The 22,233-nt window shown below is 40.7% G+C and overlaps 3 protein-coding genes across 4 annotated transcripts in view; 2 read left to right on the plus strand and 1 right to left on the minus strand.

Annotated features, from left to right (window-relative positions):
* Positions 1-22,233, minus strand: part of stab1 (stabilin 1) — a 107,179-nt gene that overhangs the window by 59,256 nt on the left and 25,690 nt on the right. For both annotated transcript variants that reach the window (XM_074638304.1, XM_074638315.1), the window contains 14 exons: positions 13,356-13,493; positions 12,902-12,973; positions 10,985-11,098; positions 10,596-10,649; positions 9,278-9,358; positions 8,997-9,155; positions 8,411-8,473; positions 7,844-7,930; positions 6,163-6,249; positions 5,959-6,070; positions 4,185-4,371; positions 2,630-2,723; positions 1,158-1,316; positions 620-715 (listed from right to left, as the gene is read on the minus strand). In XM_074638304.1, coding sequence (XP_074494405.1) covers positions 620-715; positions 1,158-1,316; positions 2,630-2,723; positions 4,185-4,371; positions 5,959-6,070; positions 6,163-6,249; positions 7,844-7,930; positions 8,411-8,473; positions 8,997-9,155; positions 9,278-9,358; positions 10,596-10,649; positions 10,985-11,098; positions 12,902-12,973; positions 13,356-13,493 — 1,503 coding nt within the window. The remainder of the gene's footprint in view (positions 1-619; positions 716-1,157; positions 1,317-2,629; positions 2,724-4,184; positions 4,372-5,958; positions 6,071-6,162; positions 6,250-7,843; positions 7,931-8,410; positions 8,474-8,996; positions 9,156-9,277; positions 9,359-10,595; positions 10,650-10,984; positions 11,099-12,901; positions 12,974-13,355; positions 13,494-22,233) is intronic.
* LOC141769388 (E3 ubiquitin-protein ligase TRIM35-like) lies at positions 13,993-17,051 on the plus strand. Its single transcript, XM_074638393.1, has one exon. It carries the CDS (start codon positions 14,278-14,280, stop codon positions 15,451-15,453), a length of 1,176 nt encoding a protein of 391 aa, XP_074494494.1. The 5' UTR covers positions 13,993-14,277; the 3' UTR covers positions 15,454-17,051.
* LOC141769376 (E3 ubiquitin-protein ligase TRIM35-like) lies at positions 18,272-21,303 on the plus strand. Its single transcript, XM_074638365.1, has one exon. It carries the CDS (start codon positions 18,530-18,532, stop codon positions 19,925-19,927), a length of 1,398 nt encoding a protein of 465 aa, XP_074494466.1. The 5' UTR covers positions 18,272-18,529; the 3' UTR covers positions 19,928-21,303.

The raw sequence follows: 22,233 nt of genomic DNA on the forward strand, positions 1-22,233 counted from the left end.
AAATGTATCTAACCTACTAAAACCACAGCAATTACACAACAATGACCAATTCTCAGTAGTCATGTTTTATAAATGAGTTTTCACTCATAACACAAATAACTTCTTCAGATGAAGAATCAAAACTTTAATCTCAATGCCCTGGTTACTCCACAGACATTAACAGTGTTGATAAATATTATCATTGAGAAGTATTGACCAAAAACTGTCTATCTCCTTACAGAATGAGACAGGGCATTGTTTCAGCCATACCTTTTATTAAGCACCACAATCCATTAAAGTGGAGGCAGAAGTCTGAGCAGCAGAGATCTTACTTTCTATGTTTACTTTTGTTTGGACTCAAAGACATGCACTTGAAGTAATTTATGTAAAAACTGAAGCTTATTTGGTTTTAGCAGGTTTGTTTCACAAATCTCCACAGTAGTGGTAATGAGTGTGAAGTTAGCATAACCCACAGTCAGAAACCCATCCTTTAAAACCTCAGTGAATTAAACCCAATCTTTCGTCATGCTGACATGATATTTGATACAAATACTTTGTGTGCGTGTGTGTGTGTGTGTGTGTGTGTGTGTGTGTGTGTGTGTGTGTGTGTGTGTGTTTGTGTGTGCGTGCGTGCGTTTACCAGTTCATGGCAACCTCCATGTTTCTTGTAGCAGGGGTTAACGAGTTCACACACAATACCGTTCCCACTGTAACCTGTTTTACAAATACAGTCACTCTGCAGAAACACACACACACAGATAAACAGACATACACATAAACAAATTGTTCTTAACAGTCTTCTACAATATGTACAGTGAGGCAGCTCATTATTAATCATATACACAATAAGAGATGATCAGAATGAAAGAGAACAGAGTTGGACGGGGGGGTAGCGTAGTGACACATATCTCTGTGAGTTGATGTGGATCATTACATTTGTTAAAATAGAAGCATGAGACAGAAGAGTGAAAACATCAAAATGCTTTAGAAAACACTGACAGAGTCAGTTGACCTTTAGAAAGACAAGGGCAGCTGGGCAGAGGGGACAGGGCATCCCAAACAGGGAGAAAACAAGAGCAAAAAGGGAAAGTGAATTCTTTTAAGGAACTGTTAATAGTCGTTTAATTCATGATTATTAACTAATGCTTATTATCAATCATTAATTGTTAGTAACTGACCTGTCCAGGTCCGATGTAGATACAGTTGCCGTTGGGGCTGCAGCCTCCTCGACTCTCCAGCTGACAGTTGTTGATCTCCACACACACTCGGCCGTCACCTCTCCAACCCTCGATACACACACACGATGCGTTACCTGGACCCACATACACACACTCTGCCTGTAGAGAGGGAGGGAGGGAGAGGGAGGATGTCTTATAAAGGCATTTTCGGTTTTATAATGAGCAAAGATTAGTTTCTGTCGGTTTATCATTATTATTTGATATCTGCTGATGAATTAATATGAACAGAGCTGATCCAGGACACACTGACACGTGTCTGTTTATGCTCTGCACAGATGTTTAGTTCTCTTTGCATCACTCTTGTGAGATTCGTGGTTCTGTGTTCAGGGAGGTGATTTTTCTTTTGGCTAAAGGGGATCTAGATTGACTGTTTTGGAGAGCAGGGCAGGGCCTTTTCCTTTTTTTCTTTAAAACACATTTCCATAGATTTGCCTTCCTGTGTGACCATTAGTCTTATTTGTTTTCATAAAGCAGCTCAGTGCTATTATAATGTTATTCGGTAGCTCAGTTTAAAAATAGATAGTGGCAAAAATATTTGGTAAATGGAAAGCATGATTTTGTTTTCCCAGTGGGCTACCTCCAGGTCTGAAAAGTGAAGCCAATGTAGAAGAGCCTTAGACTTGCATTCTTTCTAACAGCCAGCAGGGGGCGACTCCTCTGGTTGCTAAAAGAAGTCTGATTGTATAGAAGTCTATGAGAAAATGACCCTACTACTCACTTGATTTATTACCTCAGTAAACATTGTAAACATGAGTTGATGGTCTCAATCGCTAGTTTCAAGTCTTCTTCAATACAGCATGATGTTCATTTAGTAAATTATGGTCCCATTTAGAGTCAAATAGACCATAAAGCAGGGTATGCTTTAGGGCGTGGCTACCTTGTGATTGACAGGTCGCTACCACGGCGTTGTTCGGTCTGGGAGATGTCCTTTAACCCTTTCACAGCGTGTATTCAGTTCATGAAAGTTAATTATATCCTTTTTGGTTGCCTAAAAATGTCTTATTCAGTGTTCAGTTGTGCTCAGCTCCACCCTCTCGTGTCACTTCTGGTTGCAAAAACCCAAGATGGTGACGGCCAAAATGCCAAACTCAAGGCTTCAAAACAGCAGTCCAGAAACCAATGGGTGACGTCACGGTGACTACGTCCACTTCTTATATACAGTCTATGGTTTTTCCATACATTTGACAGTTGCTAATTTCACCTCTAATGTGCTCATTGGTGGTTATTGTGAAAATAATTGCTGCATTAAGAAGATATAAAATTAAAAAAAGATATTAACTGTTTGAATTCTTTGTTTTGCCATTATTGATTAATGATGAAATGAAGGGAGGTTTAAATGGTTATTCCCATCCGCACGCACGCACGCACGCACACAAGCACACCCATCCACCCACCCACCCAGTGAGTCTTACGTTGGTGTGGCAGCCTCCTCGGTTGTTCTTCAGGCAGGGGTTGATGGGAGAGCAGGAGTGACCGTCACCCTCATATCCATCCCTACACAAACACCTGGTGCAACACACACAAACACAGATTTTTGATGAGCAAACTCACCAGCTGTTGAAGTAACAGGAGAGTGACTGGTGTTGATCACCTATGAACCCATTGAAGAATTTCCCATCTGATTACACATCAGAGAGGAAAGAGCTGCAGTAGCCCAGGTGCCTCCCTAGTGAGGATGATGATGTGCAGGAGGAATCTACAAAAGCTACTGCTGCCAGGTTTGGTGAGAATGTGACAGTTCATCATCCAGCGTCACCCCTCAGGTTTCTCGCTGTCCAAACTGACACCATCAAACAGTGTTGTCATGGTGATGGAGAGGTCTCAGTGTAAGCATCCTTTCCCGTGAAAAGACTTTAGGTGGTGCCTTGAGATCCACTCCGAGATATCTGCTTTCAGACAATGAGGTCTCTGCCTGTAATGTTACTTAACATTAACAGTTCTTGGATGGAAACGAGATCTACAGACACGCAAGGGGCTCTGTGAGGCTGTACTAAAGCACAGTGGTGCTTTAAACAAAACATGCCAACATGCTCAGAATAATGCTAGCATGTTGATGTTCTTTCACTTTAAACAGACATATTGTACTTATGTTGAATGCTATTTTTTATTGCATTTTTTAATTCTATATTTATGCTTCTTGACTCTTGAAGTACTTTCTTTGATTTTCATTTATTTTCTTAATAAGTTTATTGTTATGCACCAACCACCAAGGCAAATTCCTTGTATGAGAAGTCTTACTTGGCAAAAAACCTGATTCAGATTTTCCCAGGTGTAATGTTTACCATCTTAAGTTTAGTGTGTTGGCATGCTAAATGTGTAAACTGGCACTAAACACATAAGTATAACTGAGGCTGATGGGAATGTCATTAGTTTTGCATATTTGGTCATAAACCAAAAGACTTTTCACTCGGAACCACAAATGTCAACCTCGTATTGGCACTACAGAAAAAGTCAGGGGATCACCAAAGCCATTAGGATTCATCTTCTGGAAACCAGGAATGTCTGTACAAAATGTCATGGCAATCCAACATCTGGACCAAAAAGTCACAGATGAAAACTAAAGACTTAAAAGTGATAAATGCGAGATTGGGAGCATTTCTATTGCCTCCGCACTAGGGTTTAATCCTGGGAAACGGGATTCAACTGTGCTGCCTTCTTGGCCAGGTAACCATCGTGAAAAAGATTTTATCTCGATTAGTTTTACCTGGTTAAAAAAGGTTAAATAAAAATAAATAAATGTCAACACTGTTGCCGTTATTTGCACTGTTAGCATTGTCAGACGTCGCCATGTTGAGAGCCGTGTGAAGGCACTAGATATGCTCTGAATTTAGTATTGAGCACCTTTACAAAAATGACTTAAATGTGACTCAAACTAATACACACTTTTTTGTTAAAAGATTACAAATAAATCTAAATCAGGTGCCAAAATGAACACTGTTAGTTGAAGTAAAAGTAGTAGTATCTTACTTAGTCTGCAGTCCTGTTTGTGTACAGTATGCATGGATGTGACAGTGTTCCTGCAGTCCGTCAGAGTTGCAGGGCGTGGCCGTCTTGTCACATTTTTCTCCAGAGTATCCCTCCAAACAGGATCCTCTCCGACACACACCACCGCTGGCTGGACGGTTATCACACACACCGTGGACACAGTGACACTCTGAAGACAAACACAGACAAACACACACATCATTAATTTAAATAACTATGGTGATACTTTTCCTCTAGCTCAATCAACCAATACTTTGGCTTATAACCAAATACCTGCAAAACTAGTAACATTACCATCAGCACTTTGTGTTCAGTGCTAATGAGTTCGGCATTTTGGCCATCGCCATCTTGGATTTTTGCAACCAGAAGTGACACGAAAGGGTGGAGCTCAATACAACCAAACGCTGAATAAGACATTTTTAGGCGACCAAAAGGCTATAATTAACTTTCATGAACTGAAAACACACTGTGAAAGGGTTAAAGTTGTAAGACGAAAACACGGACAACTCCAAGACCGGACAACGCCGTGGTAGCGACCTGTCAATCACAAGGTAGCCACGCCCTAAAGCATCCCCTGCTTTATTGTCTATTTGACTCTAAATGGGACCATAATTTACTAAATGAACATCATGCTGTATTGAAGAAGACTTGAAACTAGTGATTGAGACCATAAACTCATGTTTACAATGTTTACTGAGGTAATAAATCAAGTGAGAAGTAGGCTCATTTTCTCATAGACTTCTATACAATCAAACTTCTTCAGCTGTCAATCATGACGTCTCACCCCCTTTTTATAGCATCAAATAACTACTTAAAACCAAATTTATCAGAAAAACGAACACTTGAACACACATCAGCGTGATAAAAAATTTATTTGATGTGTCCTTTGACTTTTTAGTTTGGCCCATGTCCCATCCGCTAACATGAATGGGGTTGGATTTATGACCTATACTGCAGCTAGCCACCAGGGGGAGATCGAGATGTTTTGGCTTTCACTTTTGGGGAGCTGTCATGTCGTCCATCTTTATAGAGAAGTGAAGTCCGTCCTTCCAGTGAACCACCATGGGACCTTATTTCAGGAAAAAATATGAACAGTAGTCAAAAAATATTTGTCTCTGGTCATTGACTACCTTTCATATTTTTTTCCAAAATAAGGTCCCATGGTGGTCCACCGGAACAGGAGGGACTTTGTCTCTCTATATACAGTCTATGGCTTATCAGCATGTCAGCGTGTCAGCATTGTCATTGTGAGCATGTTGGCATTTAACTCAAAGCAATGCTGTCCGTAAATACAAACTCAACGAGTCTAGCATGGCTGTAGACTTTTAGTCTGCGCCCAAAATGAGCTGGAAAATGAGAAAGTGTGCTCCGGCCAGTGGGCGGTGCTTGGTTTTGGCTCGACTGTCTTCAACATGGTGGACGGGTCACAAACTTCCTCATTTTACAGCTAAACAGTACACTACAAGATGTTTCTGAAAACATTTGAGGCGAGAAATAAGCAATACAGTAACAGAATATTGATTCATTTGATCAGTTTCTTTGGGCGCAATGAAATATTGAAAATGTAATTTGGAGCACTAAAGTGAGGCAGGGGAAGCTAATTTTTTCACAGATTATCAGTCTCATGTAGTACTGTCAGGATATAGTGACAGTTTGAGTAAATATGTCAAAACATTATTTTTATTATAGTTACCAACTGTAGCTTTAAAGCTTAAACTGGTGTTAAGGTGCTCTCCGAGAGAGGAGGAGCTGTTACCTTCGTCACAGTTTTCTCCATGCTTGGATCGATCTGCACAGATGTGGCAGGCGACACCCGTGAGGCCTGAATGACAGCTGCACGAGCCATTGCCATGGATACCGTCAAAACACTGCATGTGGTAAAAATTAAAATGAATACATAAATAAAACACATCAGTAGACAAATGCTCCCGTGACAGTTTGTTCTTTGTTTGTTGCTCACCGTTCCTTTGTCGTAGCAGGGATGCTGGAATCCTCCAATACAAGGTTTACAGTCTGGACCATAGAAGCCTTTACAACACTCGGGTTCCTGTCAAACACACACTCACAAATTAAAACAAAAAGATGCTGAATGTTTCAGATGAAGGACTATTCCACCATTTGACCCCTGGGACCTGAACAGTAAAACCATCGACTCTGTGTCAGTAGGATCTTGACGAGGAACCCTCCTAATGTGGGTCCTTCTTTGACTTCATGCTACCTTCAAATAGTAACTGTGAGTTTATGTTTTTTACATGGAAATACAAAAACATTTTATTCTATTTTTTAAAAACTTTTAGATATGGTTCTTTATCTGACTTGCTGGTTGTGGTCACGACATGCTCTCCCTCTATGTTTCACTGGAAAGATGTTTCAGCTCTAAATCTGCCGACTTGAAAACAACATGTTTTCCTAGCAGGAATTATGCAGCCCAAAACATATTTAAGAGAGCTTTACATTAGAAACCTCCACACAAAAACATTATTTTTTTATTATTTACCCATCCAGCAGTTACGGAGCAACATCATCAGTCATTTGGAGTCAAGTTTGTGTCCACCTAATGAATTTAATTCTAATATTCATGCTCTTTTAGCTCTGTTTTTGGTCTGCAGTGTCAAACTATCATCATAAATAGCTGTCAAAAGCATTCTAGTCACACAGCGCTGAGAGCGGGTGGTCATGGCAAGGCAAGCTGTCATGCTCCACAGATCGATAAAAATTTGGCGATTATTAAAACTTAAAAGTGATGCAAGACTTCCGTACGGCGCTAAATTGTTGTACGTGACTATGCCAGCATGGCGGAAAGCTAAATCTGCAATATTGTATTTACTTTTGGCGTTATGTTTCCGACTGAGGGCTAACAGTTAACGTTAGCAATCAGCAACACGCCAACTATGTAATGGAGAGCCGTCAGGGGTCTAATGTTCACCTTCCCCGACATACATAGAACTGCTGTGTGACTGATTGCACTAATAACAAGACCAAAATCCAAGTCTCCAGTTTTATATTATGCCAGTTCAGGAATTGCGAAGGAAAAAGTGTCTGGCAGCGGCCATCAAGAGGGCTCGCGTAACTTAAACTCTGACGGGAGTGTCAACCAAAGCAGACCTTGGTCCCCGATGTCAAATCACACATGTCTGATCTATCCATACCCTACCTAAAAAACGTATTGACAGGAAAGAGGCAGAGGAGAAAACGGCGAAATCAGCTGGGGCAGTGTGGGCGGGGCTTCAAGGCCACTGTGGTCGATGGGCATCCAATTTTCAGAAGGGCGTCAAGGCCAGACAGGGGAGCCACAACGGCCATGCCGGTGAAATTTTTGCTCTGGTCATGTCCATATATCATACGATAAGACGATAAACAAAGAATTGTCTCACAGGTGTCCATGGATCTGGGTTACACCTGGAGCGCCTGCTGTCGTGGCCCTGCTTGACAGCCACTGCTACTACTATTATTATTAGTCATATCTCTATTATCATTACTGCTACTGCTATCGGGGTTCTACAGCAGGAGGAATGCTACAACTATGGATAGTTCATATGTACTAACACAGTCAACACAGTGAACACCTTCACATGTGAAAGCACCATAATGAGTAAAGACAGTTGAAATGCAGATGAATGAGGCTCAAAAATAAAACTCACCGTTTTGGTGGTGTTGCAGTATTTGGCGCAGCCTTTATGGGTTGTCCCTCGGGAAGTCATATAATCACAGTCGGTCTGATGATTTTGCTGGAGACAGACACACAGATTTGAAATATTATTGAAAAATCTGTACACAAATTCCTAAACTGAGCGCATGATATAGTAGCTGACATTTTGAAGCAACACTTCTGGAATATGGATCTGGCAATCTATCTATCTATATCTATATATCTATCTATATACTGTATAAATACTGTAAATAACATTACATCACCATAACACTTTCTAACCCACACCACTTTAATTCTGAAGGTCGAATGTCACATCACAAATCTTACTGTTTAAATGAACACAACTTTACTGAGAGTTCCTCCATATATTTTTCATCTTACAGTTTATCAATCTCTGCTAATGGACCGTCAATCTGCCCGTACGATTTATTTATCTGTTTGCACAGACTTTCACATCAATAGTTTGTTTTTCTGGCATACTGTATGACCCCCAGAGGGCTCTGTAGAATAGAACAGAATAGAATAGAAATGTTGCAGAAATAATTATAGGTTTTACCGTTTCAATGGTGCCATCTGGACAGTTAGACTGATAGAGGTAAAGGCAGTGAACACACGGACTCTGAAAACACACAAACACAGAAAAAAAGAAATTCATACTGTAGCTTTAACTGTTAGCCTTACTGTTAGCTATGAGCTTCTATTGGCCTGTTTATTCTTTTTGCGTGAAGATTATGAATCTGGTGATGCTGGCTAAAGTCATTTTGTCCATGATGACTATTGCTCTCACTGCTAGCGTGTAGTTAAATTCTGTTTTATTTGTATATGTTTAAGTGGACCCAAAACAATACTGAAAAATGATTTCACCAATTCTTTGAATGATGTCACATTAAACAGATAAAATCGTCACTTCTATGAAAAGATGTTAACTTTTACAAGGCTTGTATCACAAAGATATGAATTTTTAACTAAATTTAATTTAATAAATATGTTTTTTGGCCATTTTCTGTCTTTATTGAAAAGCCGACAGGAAATTAATCGGGAGAGAGACGGGAATGACATGCAACAAAGGTCCCCAGTCAGATTGGGACATGAGATGTTGTGGTTCATGGTCGCTGCTGTACAATGGCCCTCCCTCTACTCACCATGGTGATCTTGCTCTCGATGACATCACAGCGGTGAGGCAGGATGGGGAGGATGGAGGGCGGGTACAGAATCCCGTCAATCATATGGATGATCCCATTGGATGCCACAATGTTGGTGGTCGCCAGTTGTACGCCCTTCTCACCCAGTAAGATCTCACCCTGGAAAGGGGGGGTAGGGTGCGACAACTAGTGTTAATAGAAACTGATGATTTCTACTGTAAAATAGTCAGGAAACAGGTTGCATTATGAGTCACTGTGAAGAACCAATCAGAGACACTTACATCCTTGGACACAGTGATGGAGACAATCTGATTGGCCATCGTCTGAATCTGAGGGAGAGTAGCCAACTCGTCGACTGTCAGCTAAACACAGAAAAAAGAATATTCAACAAAAACTTTTGTTTTTTTCAAACATCATGTAAGACAGAACAAACAAACACAATTTAGCTATTCTTCCTTAACAGCAGTGGAGCTAAAAATGGCTACGAATACAAGTACAAAATATTCAGATTTTTTGCCCTTATTCCAAAAAAGACAATATTCCTACTAAGCTGTTTAGGTGGCTGATGAAAATGAATATTCCACTAATATTCCTGTTTACATGCAGCTGTGCATACTCCGATTAACGTAACCGGTGGCGGCCTTGTTGGACCGTGCGAACACAGCCTCCCTCTTTCATTCCTTCAACCATCTTCTTGAAAAGGTCGGTGTTGCGATATTTGCGCATATCCAAAAACCTGTTGAAGTCCTTCATAATGTTTAAAAGTAGGTGTTTTTCTCCTTCCGACCAGAATTGTGGGCTTTTCTTTTGGGCATGCATCTCTGTAAAGTGGCGGCTAGTTGATTTGTGTTAAACGCACAAAGCTGGCTGTAAACAGGCAAGAGGACGTGTGTCGCAAACTGCAGTAAAAAAAAACAACTGAGACGCATATGCTGAATGTGCTGTATACATGTCCAAAGAATGTTCCTAAAACCTGAATAATATCAGCATATCCCACATGGCCCATGTAAGGCCTAATTCTGAATATCCAAACGGAATATGCTGTTTACATGACATATATCAAATTCAAAATATTGTCATATTCGGAATAATAGTGGAATATTACTGTGCATGTACTAAACGCCGTCTATGTTGAGTCTGTCCTAATGGTGGCGCTAGAGGAAAGGTCACAGGGTCTTTAAATCTAAAGGGTTCAGACACTACGTTAGGGGCTCCGTTATCATTGACTGTGCCGACACATCAGTGGGCTGAACGGAGATGATATGCGGGTGGTGGTGGTAGACTGGCAGTTGAATACAGTTATGTAGTAAACTGCTTTTGTAGTTTGAAAAAGACACTACAATACATCACATCAATACAGAATCATAGAAAGCACAGCGTCTGTATTCATGATGGTATTGAAAATCATACCGACGGGATATCTAACTACCCTAGTATACCGTAATACCGCCCAAGCCTAACAGAAAGGCATTTCTTTCTACGCCTTCTTTGCAAGCAAACCAAAAAAGACAAAAGACGAAAAGGAAGAAAGAAGCAGGAAGTGAAAACTGATGGACAGATTCATTGATGGAGGGAGCATTGGTTGAGGGGTCTTCTTACCACAGCCTGGGAGAAAATATGGTGTCTGACAAGTTCCTGAAGTTTAGGTTTGGCCTTGAAAAAGAGCAGAATATCATTATAATCCTCATAATGACCATGATGATGGATAAAAGAGTTAACAGTAGCTGGGGTGGTTGTTGACATTATGTTAGGAAAGAGCCATAGGAACCAATGGTTTGGGGGCTGAGAGCCACAGACAAGGTCAGGACGTTAGAGGGTATTGGGATTCAGACTAACACATTGTTGGTTTTCTTTTCATGGGATTTGTTGATTAAAAGAAATAAAGTGTAGACTGTAAGCAGACTTATCATTTAAAATTACCTGTATGTTATGTGCTCTAATCACAAATACAGTAAGCAAATGAAAACTTGAGTACTAATTACACCTACGTCGTGCAGCATGTACAAGAAGCTGCCGTCTCTGGATCTGTCCACAGCCTGGTTGGTGGGGACGAACATAGTCAGGGGTCCCGGACCCCGCAAGTTTGGTGGCGACCCGCAGTTCTACAAACACACACAAACACACAGATTGTATCTGATTAGAGCCTTAGAATAAAGGATTTAACATCAAATCCCATTTAGAACTGGTTCCAACTTATTGACTGTATTCTACTATGTTGCAGCGTTATGCTAAAACCGTTTTAATTCATTTTCCCACTCATCAATCTACACTCAATACCCCATAATGACAAAGCAAAAACAGGATTTATTTTTTTTGCAAATTCATTAAAAAGAAAAAACTATTACTACTAGCTAATCCATTATTCATGAATAGACCAAGCAAACAAAGTTGGGTTGATGGATTGTTTTATTGTCTGATTATGGAGAAACTTTCATATATACTGTATATACTGTAGTAAAAGGGAAATACAACACTTTTTCATAAGATTTGAGACTCATTCATGAGATTTCTGTAGGGGGAAGATTTTGCTAAAACATTGTAGTGCACTACTGTTCATTTTTTATTTTCCATTTTTGAATTCTGAGCGGTTTTGCTTTTTCCACCAAGATGTGATCTTAGTACCTTGTCAGCAACTACATCGAGCAGAATGTGCCTTCCTTACATTATATTCAAAGTGCCTTTATGTGTTGTGTTTAGGTTTGCCTTTTTCGCGCACCTTTTATGTGCAATGTGAAGTGTATGTTTTTAGGTTATGTGAAAATTTCAATAGACATATTTGTCAAAAAAAACTATAACATCATATTTGACATTAACTATTCAGACCCTTAACTCAGTACTTAGTTGAAGCACCTCTGACAGCGATTACAGCAAAGAATACAATTAAGACATTTACACACAGGGGGCGTGACGAAATATTATATGTCTGGGGCTTTTATTGTGAAAGATAAGAATGGAAGGAGTGGATCTGGTATGCGGTGCCTTTGTCAAGTTTGAAAGGTGTGATACAATTTGCTGTCATGGGTCGGTCTACGGAGCCTCCATATTGTTGTTTCATATAATTTATATAGACGCAACTCAACCCATTCCACACAACGGGCTCAGAAAGATCCGAAAATCAACCTTGTTCTGAAAAGAGTACGTCGCTTTTTCGCTGCGTAATATTCGCGTTCTGTGTTAAAGTACTACTGACAAAAACAGTTAAAAAAAATAAATAAAGAGACGTGTGAATTAAGCAATATTAATTAATATATATGCAGTTTAGAATGATAACAGTGGCATATTTAAATATTTAGATTTTTTTTTTTTTTTTAAATAGTTAGCCCTTGATTTCATTTAAAACAAGAATCTTATAAAAGGATCATCAATATACACAAGATGCTCATACTACACACACACACGATATCATGCTAAAAGACTGAGGCTAAAGCTAACACACAATACATAATATGTATGATAAAGACTTTGGCTGGGGTTTCTGGCATTTGGAAATTAAAATGATGTAGTTTTGACCTTAAAAATAACACTACATTACTACTGTCAGCCATGTTAATGTATGCATCTTACGTTAGAGCAGAGGAACACATTCTTTAAATGTTTTGCTATTATGTTTCTGGTTTTCGAGAGATTTAAAAAAAAAAAAAGACACAAACCTCCAAACTCTTTAAATGCTGAATATCTCTGTTACCATACTATGCACCCTGCTTCAACATGTAGAGAAGTCCAAAGACTGACAGACCTGCTGAGCCTAGTTATGGTTGATAAGTTACGATTTGACAACCACTGTTCAGGGGAGGAGAATCAAGACTGCTTCGTCTTACTGACCAATAAAGTTTGACAGCTTTCTTCTCACGTGGGGATAAAACCAAACATCTGTGTGATGTTTTTGGCCTGAACAAAATACTCACATCAACCAGAGACAGGAAGCGATTGTATTGTTCATCCTTAGCCAGAATCTCTCCGATCGTCTTATCAGCAAACTGGACACAAGAAGAAGATGATGATCGAATGACTGACATTCACTTTCTATGAAGATTGCGCTGTTTTAATGCAGGTGAAACTCCAGTTAGCCGGAAATCATCTAGTATACATTTAACAACATAAAAAATAACCTTTTAATAAATTATGGCAAATATTTTTAATCAAACAAAAAATCCTGAGCACCAGAAATGCTTGAACAACATACATAGCACATTTCCTCTGAAATGCTCAGACAGTACATGTTGAAGTCTTTTTTGTAAGACACTCTTTTTTTTCTTTTTTCTTTGCTTCAAATGTTTTTTGGTTAACCTCAGTGTAGATGTAGTATTTTCTGACAGTGTGTTTTCAGGGAGTTTTTGGTGAAGTGACCCCTTAACTCACCCGTTCATCACGAGGAGGCTTTTCAGGAAGTGTGTTTGTGATTGGCTGGTCGATGATGTGCATGATCCCATTGGCTGCTGGCAGGTCTTGCTGGATGACGGTGTACAGTCTGCTGGGGTTGTCCATCAGGATGAATTTCTACATCAACCAGAGAAACAATCACAGTTTATGCTGTTAAAAATGTGTGAATAATAACTATTGACAACTGAGGGGCAGCAAACATTATGGAAGTTCGAGCAACAACTGTAACTCTGCGAAATATACTGTGCAAACCATGGCCTAAACAAAGAAACATAATTCTTCAGTATACTCTGGGCTGTCACATCTTGGTTTATGTGTTTTTGTGAAGGAAGTGCCATCTCATGGTGACACCCTGCAATTGAATGAAAAGTCAGGATATTTTCTTTGTCTGCTCTTCTACTCTCTGCATCATGTTGGGATCCTACAAGTGAATCTGTAAGCAGTAAGATAAAATATTTTGACCCGTGAAAGGATAAGAATTTTGTACTAAAAGACTTTCCCACTTGATTTGTCTATTTGCTGAACATTGAAAGATATAACTTTCCTCCCACTTTTCCTAGAACCTATCCTAACACGTCTTGACAAAGCTCCCCCCTCTCTGACTCAACACAGACAAACAGGAAACAGGATATCACTCTTTGTTTTGGAGAGGAGAGACACAATGAGAGGCAGACAGTAATATTAGTCTTAACACCAAAACTACCACATCCACAGAGACGACAGCTGAAGGAGGGAAGACTGGGAAAACTGGAATTACTGGAATACTGAATACTTGCACTTCAACCGGCTGCTGATTCCACATAATGAACTCGGTGAGGCACGACTCAAAGTGAAAGTAACTTTCTAGTCTGACTGACTCTCCCTTCTGCTGGCTGTGTTTTCAGCTTAACTGAGAGACAAAATGTCTTCCATATCGAAGAAGGATCTCAGCTGTCCTGTCTGCTTTGAAATCTTCAAAAATCCTGTTGTCCTGTCATGCAACCACAGCTTCTGTAAAGACTGTCTGCAGACATGGTGGAGAGGGAAACAAATACGCGAGTGTCCAGTTTGTAAGAGGAGCTCATTAAAGAGGGATCCACCTCGTAACCTGGTTTTAAAGAACCTGTGTGAGGCCTTCTTACTGGAGAGAGATCAGAGAGGTTCAGCAGAGACTCTCTGCAGTCTGCACTCTGAGGAACTCAGACTCTTCTGTCTGGATCATCAGCAGCCGGTGTGTGTCGTCTGCAGAGATTCAAGGATACATACTGACCACAGATTCAAACCCATCGATGAAGCTGCACAGGATCACAAACAGGAGCTCCACAAATTCCTGAAGTCCTTACAGGAGAAACTGGAGCTCTTTAAACAAGTTAAAGGAAACTGTGATCAAACAGCAGAACACATGAAGGTCCAGGCCCGACGCACAGAGAGTCAGATTAAGAAGCAGTTTAAGAAGCTTCACCAGTTTCTAGAAAAGGAAGAGGAGGCCAAGATCTCTGCTCTGAGGGAGGAAGAGGAGCAGAAGAGTCACATGATGAAGGAGAAGGTGGAGGCTCTGAGCAGAGAGATAGCAGCTCTTTCAGACACACTCAGAGCCACAGAGGAGGAGCTGAGAGCTGAAGACATCTCATTCCTGCACAACTACAAGGCTGCAGTGGAAAGAGTCCAGCAGCGCCCCCTGCTGGAGGATCCACAGCTGCCCTCAGGAGCTCTGATAGACGTAGCCAAACACCTGGGCAACCTGACCTTCAACATCTGGAACAAGATGAAGAACATGGTCTCCTACACTCCTCTGATTCTGGATCCAAACACTGCCGACCCAGAACTCGACGTGTCTGATGATCTGACCAGTGTGAGATCTGGAGAGCGACAACAGCTTCCAAAAAACCCGGAGAGGATCAAATTTTCCTGCTCCGTCCTGGGCTCTGAAGGCTTTGACTCAGGGACTCACAGCTGGGACGTTGAGGTTGGAGACAACAAGGACTGGGAAGTGGGCATGTTAGCAGACTGCATCCAGATGAACGGACGCCTACAGTCTGGATTGTGGAGAATTATGTTCTCCAACGGTAAATTCACAGCGTTCTCCACATCAGATTAAGAGAAACATCAGTCAGTGAAGAAGAAGCTCCGGAGGATCAGAGTTCATCTGGACTTTGACAAAGGACAGCTCTCATTCTCTGATCTTGATACTAACACACACATACACACCTTCACACACACCTTCACTGACACCGTGTTTCCGTACATTTACACTGAGAATCAGCTCCCACTGAAGATTTTACCAGTGAAGGTCTCTGTGACGGTGGAAAAGCACAGTTAGAGTTTATTATGATAGGGTTGGGCAATGTGACGATGCCTTAAACAGTTGTTGTTGTTTTTTCAGAAATTCAAAAGTTTTATCTTTAGTTTCTCGCGTGAGTGCCAGATATAATCACTATAGTGGCCACTTTATTAAGTAGACCTATATAATCTAATGCAATCCAGTACAACTGTTCTGCCATACAGTCTACTTTTATGATATATGCTTAATATGTTCTAGCAATGAGGTCCCAGTTAAAAGTGGTGTTGTACTGAACTAAATTATATTGAGAGGTATTTCCAATTGTTTTATCCTTCCTACATGAGGGGAACAGGCTATTAGAAACACCTCTCAATACAATGCAATTAACTATGACCTCAATAATAAACACCAGCCCGGTCTCATTCCCAGATGATGATGGTGATGAAGCTGTGATGACGTTTTTACAGATACCATGACATTGCATTTTTGTGTGATGCAATTCCTTTTGAAGCAGGATGTTGGGACGGGTCAACACGCCGGGAGAGATCACTGGAATATCAGTGTTACGGTCTCAGAGTGACCGTTCGTTATGGTTGTTTATGCTGTGCTCTCCTTTTCGCTCTTTTCTTTTGGTGCGCTCCGCTGTCCCTCCGCTCCAAGATGACGTCACGTCTAGGGGATCCCCTTAAGGGCCACGCCTCCGGACCGCCCTCAGTTTGCCGCCGTTTGTGGTCCTGCTTCTGATACGTCACCGCTGATTATCCAATCACCAGCCGGCTGTGCCGCGTGTAAAGATTTAAAAGCCGGCTGTGACTAAGCTATGTCGGGCAGTGATTACTATTGATCTGTCCCACGTGCCTCTCGATTGTTGTGTGTTGTTAACTAGCATATTGTGTTTAGGTCCTACTGGAGTCAGTGGACTTTAGATTGTTAGTTATTGAATGTTAACTAGTATGAGGTACTCGTTAGTGTTTATATATTGTGTTGAATAGAGCAGTTGTTTAATTTGTGCCTTTTGTTTTCTCCTTTTCGGCCAGCCGAAACCCTTGTTTTTGGTTATTATAATTTAAACTATTGTGCTTTATTTTGCTTTAATTTCAATCACGGCAAAAAAACAAGTGATTGCCTGATAACACCGGCTCAATGTTACTTCCTTTACCCCTACACCAACTCTGGGTTGTAACAATCAGTTAATGAGAAAATGTAATTTGACAGAAGAGGCAGAAGGGTGATATTAGTTCAAAATGTGTGTTATGCTATGTTAACAGTATGAATGTCAACAAAACTAATGAAATTAAAATTACTAATGATTTAATAATCTGCAGCAGAAACCAAATCAATAACTTGTTGTGGGTTCTCTGTTTTTCCTTTGGATTATTATGATTGTGGGACCAATAAAAATGAAGTTAAAAGATCCTTGTGATCATTTTCAACAGTTTTAACATGTATACCTCATGTGGACTCTCCCATCACCATGATCACTGGAATATTTGTTCCATCTACAGTTTGGCTGCTGTGACTGCTAAACATTCATACTACTGTTTTAATGTTTTAAGACGCTGGTCAAAGAAATGAAGCTCTTCCAGTCACATCAGTACATGACGGACACGGAAGTTTTAGTACCGCCGTTTGGCCACTACGAAAGTTGGGATCAACGGCCGGCGCTCTTCCTTGGGGCTTGGTGGAGATATGCTCAGAAGCGAGAAGAGGTGTTTGAATAGTGCTGCATAATAGTGCAAGCTATTTAAGGGTAGTTGGTTCTGCATGACGCGACGTCTCGATCACCAGCCAATCAGGATTGGCGTAATGAGATAAATGCTTCTGAGGATTACGAAGGGAGGCGTATCCCATAGTGAGACATCAAATGCGAAACTAAGGCTATGTATGTATTTCAGGAGGCACAAGCAAATGTATCAATTATCTTTATAATGTTTCATGTGATTTATCTGATAAAGTAATTTTTTGGCATTATAAAAAAATCACTTGATCAGATAATCATATAAAAAAACAATTTGCACCAATTGTGGTCATCTAAGTGAACACCAACATCCTGCTCCCAACTCTTAAATATTCATTTTACCATTATCATTCATTGGTAAATGGTCATATGTGTAGGTCATCACTTTTTTATTAAATGTTGATGCTTTCATTAAAAGATTGTCAATAATATTCAACTTTCTACCACTTTTATAATATGGAGCTGAGTAAATTAGTATTTTTTATAGCAAGTAGCAACTCCAACGAAGAGTCAAGATGTTTTTCTTTTTCTGTCCTTCTACTCTCTACATCATGTTAGGATCCTACAAGTGAATCTGTAAGCAGTAAGAAACAATTTAAACCTGTGAAAGGATAGGAATTTTGTACTAAAAACACTTTCCCACTTGATTTGTCTAAATTAGACTGCTGAACATTGAAAGATAGAACTTGAACCTATCCTTTAACATGCAATAACTTGGTGTGTAAAGACAAAGATCATTTGTGGTATCACACACAAGAAGCTAGAGGTTTTTGGTCGAATGGCTTGCAACACACACCTGTTATGACAAACATGAGCAATCAGGAGAAACGTCTTGACAAAGCTCCCCCCTCTCTGACTCAACACAGACAAACAGGAAACAGGATATCACTCTTTGTTTCGGAGAGGAGAGACACAATGAGAGGCAGACAGTAATATTAGTCTTAACACCAAAACTACCACATCCACAGAGACGACAGCTGAACGAGGGAAGACTGGGAACACTGGAATTACTGGAATACTGAATACTTGCACTTCAACCTGCTGCTGATTCCACATAATGAACTTGGTGAGGCACGACTCAAAGTGAAAGTAACTTTCTAGTCTGACTGACTTTCCCTTCTGCTGGCTGTGTTTTCAGCTTCACTGAGAGATAAAATGTCTTCCATATTTAAGAAGGATCTCAGCTGTCCTGTCTGCTTTGAAATCTTCAAAAATCCTGTTGTCCTGTCATGTAGCCACAGCTTCTGTAAAGACTGTCTGCAGACATGGTGGAGAGGGAAACAAATACGTGAGTGTCCGTGTTGTAAGACAAGCTCATCAAAGAGTGATCCACCTCGTAACCTGGTTTTAAAGAACCTGTGTGAGGCCTTCTTACTGGAGAGAGATCAGAGAGCTTCAGCAGAGACTCTTTGCAGTCTGCACTCTGAGAAACTCAGACTCTTCTGTCTGGACCATCAGCAGCCGGTGTGTGTCGTCTGCAGAGATTCAAGGATACATACTGACCACAGATTCAAACCCATCGATGAAGCTGCTCAGGATCACAAACAGGAGCTCCAGAAATCCCTGAAGCCCATTCAGGAGAAACTGGAGCTCTTTAAACAAGTTAAAGGAAACTGTGATCAAACAGCAGAACACATGAAGGTCCAGGCCCGACGCACAGAGAGTCAGATTAAGAAGCAGTTTAAGAAGCTTCACCAGTTTCTAGAAAAGGAAGAGGAGGCCAAGATCTCTGCTCTGAGGGACGAAGAGGAGCAGAAGAGCCAGATGATGAAGGACAAGATGGAGGCTCTGAGCAGAGAGATAGCAGCTCTGTCAGACACACTCAGAGCCACAGAGAAGGACCTGAGAGCTGAAGACGTCTCATTCCTGCACAACTACAAGGCTGCAGTGGTAAGAGTCCAGCAGCGCCCCCTGCTGGAGGATCCACAGCTGCCCTCAGGAGCTCTGATAGACGTAGCCAAACACCTGGGCAACCTGACCATCAACATCTGGAACAAGATGAAGAACATGGTCTCCTACACTCCTCTGATTCTGGATCCAAACACTGCCGACCCAGAACTTGTCGTGTCTGATGATCTGACCAGTGTGAGATCTGGAGAGCGACAACAGCTTCCAAAAAACCCAGAGAGGACCAAATTTTCCTGCTCCGTCCTGGGATCTGAAGGCTTTGACTCAGGGACTCACAGCTGGGACGTTGAGGTTGGAGACAACAAGGACTGGGAAGTGGGCATGTTAGCAGACTGCATCCAGATGAACGGACGCCTACAGTCTGGATTGTGGAGAATTATGTTCTCCAACGGTATATTCACAGCGTTCTCCACATCAGATCAAGAGAAACATCTGTCAGTGAAGAAGAAGCTCCGGAGGATCAGAGTTCATCTGGACTTTGACAAAGGACAGCTCTCATTCTCTGATCTTGATACTAACACACACATACACACTTTCACACACACCTTCACTGACACAGTGTTTCCGTACATTTACACTGAGAATCAGCTCCCACTGAAGATTTTACCAGTGAAGGTCTCTGTGACGGTGGAAAAGCACAGTTAGAGTTTATTATGATAGGGCTGGGCAATGTGACGATGCCTTAAACAGTTGTTGTTGTTTTTTCAGAAATTCAAAAGTTGTATCTTTAGTTTCTCGCGTGAGTGTCAGATATAATCACTATAGTGGCCACTTTATTAAGTAGACCTATATAATCTAATGCAATCCAGTACAACTGTTCTGCCATAAAGTCTACTTTTATGATATATGCTTAATATGTTTTAGCAATGAGGTCCCAGTTAAAAGTGGTGTTGTACTGGACTAAATTATATTGAGAGGTATTTCCAATTGTTTTATCCTTCCTACATGAGGGGGGCAGGCTATTAGAAACACCTCTCAATACAATGCAATTAACTATGACCTCAATAATAAACACCAGCCCGGTCTCATTCCCAGATGATGATGGTGATGAAGCTGTGATGACGTTTTTACAGATACCATGACATTGCATTTTTGTGTGATGCAATTCCTTTTGAAGCAGGATGTTGGGACGGGTCAACACGCCGGGAGAGATCACTGGAATATCAGTGTTACGGTCTCAGAGTGACAGTTCGTTATGGTTGTTTATGCTGTGCTCTCCTTTTCGCTCTTTTCTTTTGGTGCGCTCCGCTGTCCCTCCGCTCCAAGATGACGTCACGTCTAGGGGATCCCCTTAAGGGCCACGCCTCCGGACCGCCCTCAGTTTGCCGCCGTTTGTGGTCCTGCTTCTGATACGTCACCGCTGATTATCCAATCACCAGCCGGCTGTGCCGCGTGTAAAGATTTAAAAGCCGGCTGTGACTAAGCTATGTCGGGCAGTGATTACTATTGATCTGTCCCACGTGCCTCTCGATTGTTGTGTGTTGTTAACTAGCATATTGTGTTTAGGTCCTACTGGAGTCAGTGGACTTTAGATTGTTAGTTATTGAATGTTAACTAGTATGAGGTACTCGTTAGTGTTTATATATTGTGTTGAATAGAGCAGTTGTTTAATTTGTGCCTTTTGTTTTCTCCTTTTCGGCCAGCCGAAACCCTTGTTTTTGGTTATTATAATTTAAACTATTGTGCTTTATTTTGCTTTAATTTCAATCACGGCAAAAAAACAAGTGATTGCCTGATAACACCGGCTCAATGTTACTTCCTTTACCCCTACACCAACTCTGGGTTGTAACAATCAGTTAATGAGAAAATGTAATTTGACAGAAGAGGCAGAAGGGTGATATTAGTTCAAAATGTGTGTTATGCTATGTTAACAGTATGAATGTCAACAAAACTAATGAAATTAAAATTACTAATGATTTAATAATCTGCAGCAGAAACCAAATCAATAACTTGTTGTGGGTTCTCTGTTTTTCCTTTGGATTATTATGATTGTGGGACCAATAAAAATGAAGTTAAAAGATCATCCTTGTGATCATTTTCAACAGTTTTAACATGTATACCTCATGTGGACTCTCCCATCACCATGATCACTGGAATATTTGTTCCATCTACAGTTTGGCTGCTGTGACTGCTAAACATTCATACTACTGTTTTAACGTTTTAAGACGCTGGTCAAAGAAATGAAGCTCTTCCAGTCACATCAGTACATGACGGACACGGAAGTTTTAGTACCGCCGTTTGGCCACTACGAAAGTTGGGATCAACGGCCGGCGCTCTTCCTTGGGGCTTGGTGGAGATATGCTCCGAAGCGAGAAGAGGTGTTTGAATAGTGCTGCATAATAGTGCAAGCTATTTAAGGGTAGTTGGTTCTGCATGACGCGACGTCTCGATCACCAGCCAATCAGGATTGGCGTAATGAGATAAATGCTTCTGAGGATTACGAAGGGAGGCGTATCCCATAGTGAGACATCAAATGCGAAACTAAGGCTATGTATGTATTTCAGGAGGCACAAGCAAATGTATCAATTATCTTTATAATGTTTCATGTGATTTATCTGATAGAGTAATTTTTTGGCATTATAAAAAAATCACTTGATCAGATAATCATATAAAAAAACAATTTGCACCAATTGTGGTCATCTAAGTGAACACCAACATCCTGCTCCCAACTCTTAAATATTCATTTTACCATTATCATTCATTGGTAAATGGTCATATGTGTAGGTCATCACTTTTTTATTAAGTGTTGATGCTTTCATTAAAAGATTGTCAATAATATTCAACTTTCTACCACTTTTATAATATGGAGCTGAGTAAATTAGTATTTTTTATAGCAAGTAGCAACTCCAACGAAGAGTCAGGATGTTTTTCTTTTTCTGTCCTTCTACTCTCTACATCATGTTAGGATCCTACAAGTGAATCTGTAAGCAGTAAGAAACAATTTAAACCTG

Source organism: Sebastes fasciatus, chromosome 1 (genome assembly GCF_043250625.1).
Source record: "Sebastes fasciatus isolate fSebFas1 chromosome 1, fSebFas1.pri, whole genome shotgun sequence".
Taxonomy (NCBI): Eukaryota; Metazoa; Chordata; class Actinopteri; order Perciformes; family Sebastidae; genus Sebastes; species Sebastes fasciatus.